The 9,296-nt window shown below is 48.8% G+C and overlaps 1 protein-coding gene across 2 annotated transcripts; it reads left to right on the top strand.

The window, feature by feature from the left end:
• Positions 1–1,771: 1,771 nt before the first annotated feature.
• On the top strand, positions 1,772–6,108 carry CHMP3 (charged multivesicular body protein 3; the record flags this gene model as incomplete). 2 transcript variants are annotated; one of them, XM_079534559.1, is made up of 6 exons in its annotated part: positions 1,772–1,816; positions 2,190–2,250; positions 4,015–4,127; positions 5,029–5,097; positions 5,669–5,783; positions 5,975–6,108. In XM_079534559.1, the coding sequence occupies 6 exons, from the start codon at positions 1,772–1,774 to the stop codon at positions 6,106–6,108; spliced, it is 537 nt and encodes a 178-aa protein (XP_079390685.1). The 2 variants fall into 2 exon arrangements, with proteins under 2 accessions (XP_079390685.1, XP_079390684.1); XM_079534558.1 differs by having other exon boundaries at positions 4,015–4,194; positions 4,976–5,097.
• Positions 6,109–9,296: the final 3,188 nt, after the last annotated feature.

Raw genomic sequence — 9,296 nt, 5'->3', positions numbered from 1 at the left:
GTACAAAAGGAGGACAATTAATGAAGGCAGTGAAAAGCATAAACGCAGGTGCCAGTTGCAGTTCTGATCCATCTCTTTACTATGCCTCTAGAGACATATGGGACGTGAGTGCTCACAAAGCCATTTGGCACTGTTTTATCCATGCAGGGGACCTGGACACGTTTGTTCTATCACCAAATGTTTCACACCTCCCATCAGCAGGTGTCATCGCAGGAGGACACTCCTAATCATCAGAAGAGCTGTTTTGAGCAGTGCTGCTTTTCTCATATCCTATCGCAGCGTTGAGGTCAGGAGGTAGAAGGGGCATCACCAGCCCTGTTGTACTGCAGGAAGTGTTTTTATTCCGGCAGAGGGCTGTCGGTTCATGTCCTTCATCCCTCATTACCGAGGCGGAGCGGTGGGAGGCACAATGAGGGCACACAGCGTGTCAGCTTGCAGTGTGCGAAGCACCATCGCACTGAGTGCTGTAAGCACGCGTGTGCTTACTGTAAGCAGCTCCCAGTCTGCCTGTATTGCTGCACAGCTCTTGTGTGGTTTGCTGAGCACCACGAGGGCACATTGGTACGGCGCCGCGTCCTCAGGGCACCGCATGCTGCTGGAAAGCCAACCCCAGCACACAGCCCGTGCCAGGCAGCGCTGCTGGGCGCTGGGTCAGCTGCTTTTGTGAACTGCTGTGCACACCTGTTCCAGCTGATTCAATGACCTCGTTTGCTCTCCTGATCCAATTCTTCTGATAAATGACAGAAAGTGCTGCTTAATTAGCAAAAGAGCCACAGAGGGCACTTCCATATGTGTAGATAATTACGGACAGTGGATGGGAATGACTGAAGGGTTTGTCCCCCTGTGCCTGTGAACCCGCGTTACATTAATTGCTGCGATCCAGATCCTGCTGGATGCATCTGCTTCAAAATCCACAGCAGCTGTCCTGGCGGTCCCTGCAGGAAAGAGAAAGCAGTGTTGTGCCTTTATATTAGGAAACGCTCGTGTCGTGTCTGCAGAGGCATCCAAAGGGAGCTTACTGTGAGCACAGGATCTCAGTCTATCCCCAAACAGTAAAAGCGGGGAGCAGAGAAAAGGCCAGGCCTAGAGCAAGGCTGGCAGTTGCGCTGTGAGTTTGCATGGCCCTGCTGGCTGCCTGCTGCCAGCGCTGGTCCCAGTCCTCAGTCGCGGGGCTGCTGACCCGGCGTTCAGTGACAGCTGCTTTCCTATGCTGCTTTTCCTGCTCTCTGATCCCAGAGGAGAGCTCTCCTTTCCAAAGCGTCCTCAGACCTGCTTTCATTCTGCTCTAGGTTTTGAATAAGGGAAAAAAAGACAAAGGTGGACTGTCCATTTTGTGACTACGATTAAAACGGCTTTCTGTGGGAACTGGAAAACAGTCACAGCACCGTAGAACCATAAAATGGCCTGGATTGAAAAGGACCGCAATGAACATCTAGTTTCAACCACCTGCTGTGTGCAGGGTCGGCAAGGGTAAGTATGATTGTAAGTCATCGCAGTGAGATGAAGTTAACGGCACTGAGCCTCTGCAACCTCTAAACGCCGCGATTACTCTGGTGCCACAGGAGAGGCACGGGGGGGCGGGGCTGACGCGGTAAGGGGGCGTGGCCAATCGAATTACGCCCCTCCCTCACGGCGGCGCGCAGGGCGGAGGCGCGCGCATGCGCAACGAGGCCGGGCGGCGGCCATCGGCGCATGCGCAGAGGGCCGTGCGCCGCTAGGCCCCGTCAGCGGGCGGGGCGGGAAAGGCGGCGCCGGGCGGGCCGGTTCCGCCATGGGACTCTTCGGCAAGACCCCCGAGAAACCGCCCAAGGAGCTGGTGAGCGCCCGGCGGGATCGCTTCGGGCGGCGGGAGTAGGGGTGCGGGACCGGGAGGCGGCGCGGGCCGTTGCCGTGGCAGCGGGGTTCCGGCGCCGAGCCCCAGGGCTGCGACTCGATTCCTCGGCCTCGCGGGCAGCGGCCGTTTCCTGAGCGCTTGTGTCCCATCCTGAGCGCTTGTGTCCCATCGTGCTGCTGTGTGGAACCGGAGCGGAGTGCGAGGCACCGAGCGCCGTGCGAGGGGATGCGGTCAGCGGCGATGGCTGCGATGGGCGCTGCGGTTTGGTGCGAGTGGTTGCGTTGGGGGGAAGCGTGCAGGACAGCGTCCCTTTACAGCTGGAGTCCAGCTAACTCTCGCGCTTTCTCATTTTGAGGTGAACGAATGGTCCCTGAAGATAAGGAAAGAAATGAGAGTCATTGACAGACAGATCAGAGGTGCGTCCTTCTGGCTTTTCTTTTGTGTGTCCCTGCCTTCCTTGTCATAGAATGGCCTGGGTTGAAAAGGACCACAATGCTTATCCAGTTCCAACCCCCTGCTATGTGCAGGTCACCAACCAGCAGACCAGGCTGCCCAGAGCCACATCCAGCCTGGCCTTGAATGCCTGCAGGGATGGGGCATCCACAGCCTCCTTGGGCAACCTGTTCCAGTGCGTCACCAGCCTCTGTGTGAAAAACTTCCTCCTAATATCTGACCTAAACCTTCCCTGTCTCAGTTTAAAACCATTCCCCCTTGTTCTATCACTATCCTCCCTCATAAACAGCCGTTCCCCTCCTGTTTACATAGAATCATAGAATCACAAGGTTGGAAATTACCTATAAGATCATCTAGTCCAACTGTCTTCTCATTGCTACTGCTACCACAAGCACTAAACCATATCTTGCAGCTCCTCATCCAGACGCCTCTTGAACACAGCCAGGGATGGCGACTCCACCACCTCCCTGGGCACCCCTCCCAGGCTTTCTGGGATGGCTGACCACTCTCTGAGAGAAAAAGTTTTTCCTCATGTCCAAACTAAACCTGGTACAACTTGCGGCCATTTCCCCAGGTCCTGCTTGTTGCCTGGGAGAAGAGGCCAAACCCCTCTTCACCATGAACTCCATTCAGGAAGTTACAGAGTGCAATGAGGTCTCCTCCAGACTAAACAATCCCAGCTCCCTCAGCTGCTCCTCATAAGACTTGTGCTCCAGACCCCTCACCAGTTTCATTGCCCTTCTCTGGATGCTCTCCAGGGCCTCAATGTCTTTCTTGTAGTGAGGGGCCCAAAACTGAACACAATACTCGAGGTCCGGCCTCACCAGTGCTGAGTAGAGGGGGATGATCACCTCCCTGCTCCTACTGGCCACACTATTTCTAATGCAGGCCAGGATGCCGTTGGCCCTCTTGGCCACCTGGGCACACTGTCGGCTCATGTTCAGCCAAGCATCAATCAATACCCCCAGGTCCCTTTCCTCTCCACACTCATCCAGTCACTCACCCCCAATCCTATAACGCTGCATGGGGTTGTTGTGGCCAAAGTGCAGGACCCGACACTTGGCCTTGTTGAACTTCATCCCATTTACCTCAGCCCAGCAATGCAGCTTACCTAGATGCTCCCTTCAAGTACTTGAAGGCCACAATGAGGTCTCCCTGGAACCTTCTCTTCTCATGGCAGGGGAAGGGGCTGAAATCAAATAAACCAGGGTAGTTATTGCATCTGGAATGGAGAAATAATGTGGTCCTGGGGCTGAGTTGGTCTGTCGTACAGAAATGTCATCATTCTGAAATTCTACAAGTAAAATGTTCTACGTAACCTGAAGTGTTCTGCAGAGATCTAATGTACCCGTGTCCCGTCTGGTAGGATGAATTTCACTTATCCAGAACTTCCCCCAGACTGACTTAATGAATGGCCTTGGTGCAGTGTGGCACTTCCCGTGTAGAAGCTCTGGGGGTACGCAGTGTCCTAAAGATCACACAGAAATGGGAGTTCCTTCCTTTTTTTAATGGTTATTTTGCTCTTACGTTCATGACGCTTCTGGAGATGTCTTGAAAAGCAGAGAGCTGTGTGTTATTACTCTGCTATTTGCTCTGTTTGGTTTGCCTTCCCAGAACCTGAACAATTATTTTCTTTGAAAATACACGCCAGCAAATGACTGGTTTTTTTTCTTCCAATTCCATAGCAGTCTGTAACTATTGGCTGTGCATCTTCTTCTGTACTTCAGATATTCAGAGAGAAGAGGAAAAGGTGAAACGGTCGATAAAGGATGCTGCCAAAAAGGGGCAGAAGGATGTGTGTGTGATCCTGGCCAAGGAACTGATCCGCTCTAGGAAGGCTGTAAGCAAACTCTATGCCTCCAAAGCTCACATGAACTCTGTTCTCATGGGGATGAAGAACCAACTTGGTAAGAACTTCGAAGCCCCGGTGCAATGACTCCCCCCAGCTCCAGAGACAAGGGCTAAATTTCCATTTTCAGAAGGTCATCTGTAAGATGAGTTGAGTGAGATGGAATTTAGAAGCAGGCTCCTCTTATTAAAGGGAGCTGATTCTGGGGGGCTTTCAGGACCTGGAGAAATTCTTCCTGTACCTGATCCTGAGGGATCTGGCTGCTGCAGTTCTGAGTCCCCACATCCAGCCATGACGGGTGCTTAGCTCCCATCAGTGCCATGTACCAGCACAGCATAAACACACAGCTTTGAATGAACATCAGCAGCACTCAGGCCTAATCCTCCTCTCTGGGGTTGATGAGGACTGAGATCTACGAGTAGATTGCATCTATGTGATGTGACATTGCAGTGAACTGGCAACAAGGAGGCAAGTCCCCAAACTCCAGGTTAGTAAGCTACTGAAACTTAACATTTCAAAAGTCAGACGTGACTCCCCATGTACCTCAGTCAGCAGAGAGGCTGGGGCCATTCCTGCAGATTGGGATTTCCTTTAAAAGGAAAGATGCAGAGCAGCCTCTGTGTTCCTGCTGCTGGCATCTTCACTGTACTATGAATGTTCTGACGTGCTGACCAAGCAATGAGAATGAATGTAGAATTCAGTCTGGGGTTTGTGTTGCAGGCTGTACGTTTCTTTTAAATTGCTTAAATGCAAGTTTTTATCTGCACAGGGAGGATATAATTTCCTTCCTTTCGGTGACACAGGGATCATTCAAGTTATTCTATGCCTCTCCTTCACAGCTGTCCTCAGAGTAGCAGGTTCGTTGCAGAAGAGCACAGAAGTCATGAAAGCTATGCAGAGTTTAGTGAAAATCCCTGAAATCCAGGCGACCATGAGAGAATTGTCCAAAGAGATGATGAAGGTAAGATCTGTAACACAGATCAGGCGTGGGTGAGCAGGGGGTGGTTGTCCAGTGAGCTGAAGCACTGTGCAACTTCTGAACCATTTTACCATTATACACCAGAAGGCTTTGGCCATGTGGTGCCAGGCCCTGTAGGGAAGTATTTTTACATGCAGATGGGAAAGAAGGGAAGCTTATGTCAGACTCAAATTGTACAGCCTGTCATGTAGTTTAGGCTTTATGACTGAAGCACGTGAAGTACAGATGCCTCTGTGAAGCAAACTTGCATTAAGGTGGGTTGGAGATGCTGTAGCATCTTTCAACTTTCAGTGTACAACAGAAGTGAATAACAGCTGCAGGGTGTGAATGTGAGAACATGCATCTTTAATCCTCGTTCCTTGCTGCTGTTCCTGTGCACCAGTTGTACAGATACAGACTCAGAATGTACATCTGACTACAGCCAGTCTTATTCAGAAAAGCTTGAGCAGTGACTGGATGTCCTGGATGGGCGTCAGACTGGGAAACTCAGACTGGGAAATGACTGCTCTCCAGTTTCCAAGGGCATCACCTGCTGTCTTCTTGTTCCTGTTAGGCTGGTATCATAGAGGAGATGCTGGAGGACACCTTCGAAAGTATGGAGGATGAGGATGAAATGGAGGAGGAAGCAGAGATGGAAATTGACAAAATTCTGTTTGAAATTACAGCTGGTGAGTCTCTGTGGGCCACCAGGAGCCCAATGAATCCAACTGCCCCAGCCATGAGGGCCTGTAAAGTCAGACAGCTGTTGGGTGTTACTTAACAGTGGCTGGCAGAATTATTGAAACACCTGTACCTAAGAGCTGCTGATATTAAATTACAACTTAATGCTCACTAAGGGCTCTCTTTATGTTGTTCACAGGAGCTTTGGGTAAAGCACCTAGTAAAGTCACAGATGCTCTGCCAGAGCCAGAACCCATGGGAGCAGCTGCTGCTGTTGACGAGGAGGAAGACATTGAAGCAATGCAGTCACGATTGGCTACGCTGCGTAGCTAAGGAGGAAATGTACAGTTTGCCTTTGTTCCACTATGGGATGTTCTATCTTCAAAATGCAACACTTAACATGTGCAAATATTTTATGTAATATATTTTTTTCTGCCTGAGTCCTGTATTCTCCAAGAAACTACTGTAATATACACTTCTTCTTGGGGGCTGCAGTCTCAAGAGATTATTTTCCCCTTTTCTTTCAGCCTGTCTCAGGGGGGAGATGATGGTGAAAGGGCAAAGGTCTGTAACGTGACGTGTTTTCAGATATCAGGTCTTGAAGTACATTCTTAGGGAAGGATGCTCCTTGAAGCTAAACAGCACTTTGGCTTAATCAGCTACCAAAACCTTCTGTGGTGTGAGGTCTTTGACTGACTGACTGACTGACTCCAGATTTTATTAAAGCTGCTCTTAAAGTGATGCATGGACACAGCTGCTCATTTGCACCTCTCCAGATTTTTCGCCTTTCGCAGCTCCCTTTTGGGTTTACGAAGCTAAAGAAAAGCTTTCATGCAGGAGCAGCAGTTAAATAAAAAGAAAGCCTGGACAGAGCCAGAAGAGGAGGTAGGCATGGGAAGAAGCAACAGCTTGAACAAGTAAGCATAAACAGCATGAAAATGATGAGAAAGGAGGTGGCAGAAATGAAAGGCAAGCTGTGGCACTCGCACTGCACTTAGCATAGTGGCAGCTCTTCTGCCTGTGGCTGGGTGCAGATCACAACAGATCCTGTCCAAATACTGAAAAACACAACTAACTGAAGATCTATGAAATGAAACCTGGTACCCACAGAGCCCCCAGGGAAAACAGTTGTGGCCCAACACTGCTGAGCAGCAGCATCTGTTACCCACTCTGCTCATCCAAACCCAGTAACAGAGTACAGCGGTGTTACAGGCCAGCAGCTATGAGCTTCATCTGACACTGGTGCAGCCACTGCAGTCACAACATAAACAAGGATGGCTGCTGGAATTCATCTCGTTGTTGTGGTGGGGGGGGTGGATCCAAGGTCCCTTAGAGCAGCTTGCACATACTGTGAGGAAGGTGGCTGCACTGCTGTAACAGTTCTTGCTGCAGGCTGAAGGAGCGCCTGCTCACAGAGAACAATTTTATTTGAACCTGCTATCGCCATTTGTGCCACCTCAGTTCCTTGCTCTGAAATTTCATAAAAAGACATTCCAATAAAGCCCCCTGAGCTCGAGAAGAAGCCCCTCCATCTTCAGTTTTCATTAATTTCGTTGTAAAGAAGTGTACTGACAAATGCTCAGAACTCCATCCTGTATGTGGCATCTTAACACTGAAAGGTGAAGTCACCTGCAGCTGTCTGAACATCATCACAACCATACCAGGTACTTCCGTGGTTGTGAAGTTAGCTGCTGTTTAAGAGGCACATTGTTGGAGTTTGAATCCCCAGCACAGGATGCCTCTTCCCAAAGGGAAACTTCAGGCAAAACTCATCTTGATGCAGCAGAGGCAGCACGCACTGCCATGCTGCCTCTGTTCCAACAGGTCAGGAGCACGGAGCCTCACAGGCAAAGTAAGCAGTCTCTAATTTTAAGGCAGACTTACTGAAGAAAGTTAAGACTGACTGTGTTCAGAGAAGGCACTCAGAGCTGGGAGCTGCCCAACAGCTTCCAGTCCCAGCTGACAAAGCAAGGAGGAGCCAAGTGCTGTTCACTTTCATGCTGGAGGCAAACAGAGGCACAGCCCACAGCAGCCCCAATGCTTCTGGTTGGGGCCCAGCTTTGAGCAATGAAACTCAAGTGCTCCCTTTCTGCTGCAAAGCAAACAAGAGCTGACTGAGGGCAATTTGTTTCTTATCATCTTCACAGCTCAGAAAGGAAAAACACCTGGAAAGTCAGTGACTGGCAGTAGTTGATAGCTGGGGTAAGACAAGATTATGTAACAGCAGTAGTAAGGAAATTCAAGATCTATCTTCAACAAACGGGTCTCAGCTGTATGTGCACATGTCTGTGTGTAAAATCAGTGTGACTCATTACACTCCCTGGGCGCTAGGATACTGCACGCCAGCTCCCCACACATCTTCCAGCCAGATCCAAGAAAGGCAATTAAGCTGCTTTATTTCATTTACCTGAAACTCGCTATTGCAAGAACGAATACTCATCTGAAACACAGCCTTGGCTTGAAGGGTTCTTCATTGCTTCAAACACAAAGTGACAAGTGAACATGGTGTTTCTCGCTGCAGGAGGCAGACAGATCAATGGCTGCTCTAGCTCAGGTGTTTTCTGCCAGCTAGAGACCTCAGCAAGTAAAGATGGAGGGAAGTTCTCACTGAACAGACAGGAGTTCAGCAGATGTCAAGGTAGCAGCAGGAGTTCAGTGAATGGGAACATCTGTGCACACGGAGCTACATGACAGTGCCTGCACTGACCCACTGTGCCTCATGGCTGCTCCCAGAGGAGCTGACATTGAGTTCACAATGACTTCTGGCTCACAAAGCTGCCCTGGACCTGGCTCAGCCCAACTGCTGTCCTTTGTGTTTCAGTGCTGGAATAGAAAAGCTGAGTTTATTTTAGCTTATCTTGGTAGATGACAGATGCGTTTCTCCTCTGCTTGTTTTTACAATTTGTGATGTCTTCAATCTAAGTAATTTTAGAGCAGTGTGCTTTTTAAGACGGAAGCTGCAGAACTCATTCAATACAGACCACAGTAGCAGCTGAGAAACAATAATCAACCTAAGCCACATTGTGGTATCCAAAAAAGGCTACAAACAGATCACTGAATTAAATACAGAGCTTTCAGATACTTTAAAAAAAGTCTATGAACAATATGATACACAATTTACTTTTGCATTTCAAAGCAGTGCATCAAATTCATTGCTTTTTAAAGAGTCAACTGAAGAAGCTGGGCAAGGAACAGTATCTGAAATAGAAGAATTTTATGTAGACCATTCAGTGTTAAAAACCAGAGAATCAAACGTAAGTTCAAATTAAAGATCAGTTTCAAACAGAAGACATTTGATTAAAAGTTTCTTTTAACATTTAGAAATTTAAATACATTTACCTAAAGATGGTTAATCTCCATCTCTATGTTACTATACAATAGCTTAAAGCTACTTTAAATGCTAGTTCTATGTTAATGTGAAGTTACAGAACCGCATTCTTAGTTAACATAAATTGGTTATTAGTTGGGTGACTCCGTATTTCCTCCCACCCTGAAATAAGTTTTAAAAATGGAGCTTTACA

Source organism: Tetrao urogallus (genome assembly GCF_951394365.1).
Source record: "Tetrao urogallus genome assembly, chromosome: 4".
NCBI classification, from domain to species: Eukaryota; Metazoa; Chordata; class Aves; order Galliformes; family Phasianidae; genus Tetrao; species Tetrao urogallus.
Note: the sequence above shows the minus strand (reverse complement) of the source record. Positions and strands in the feature narration are given on the sequence as shown.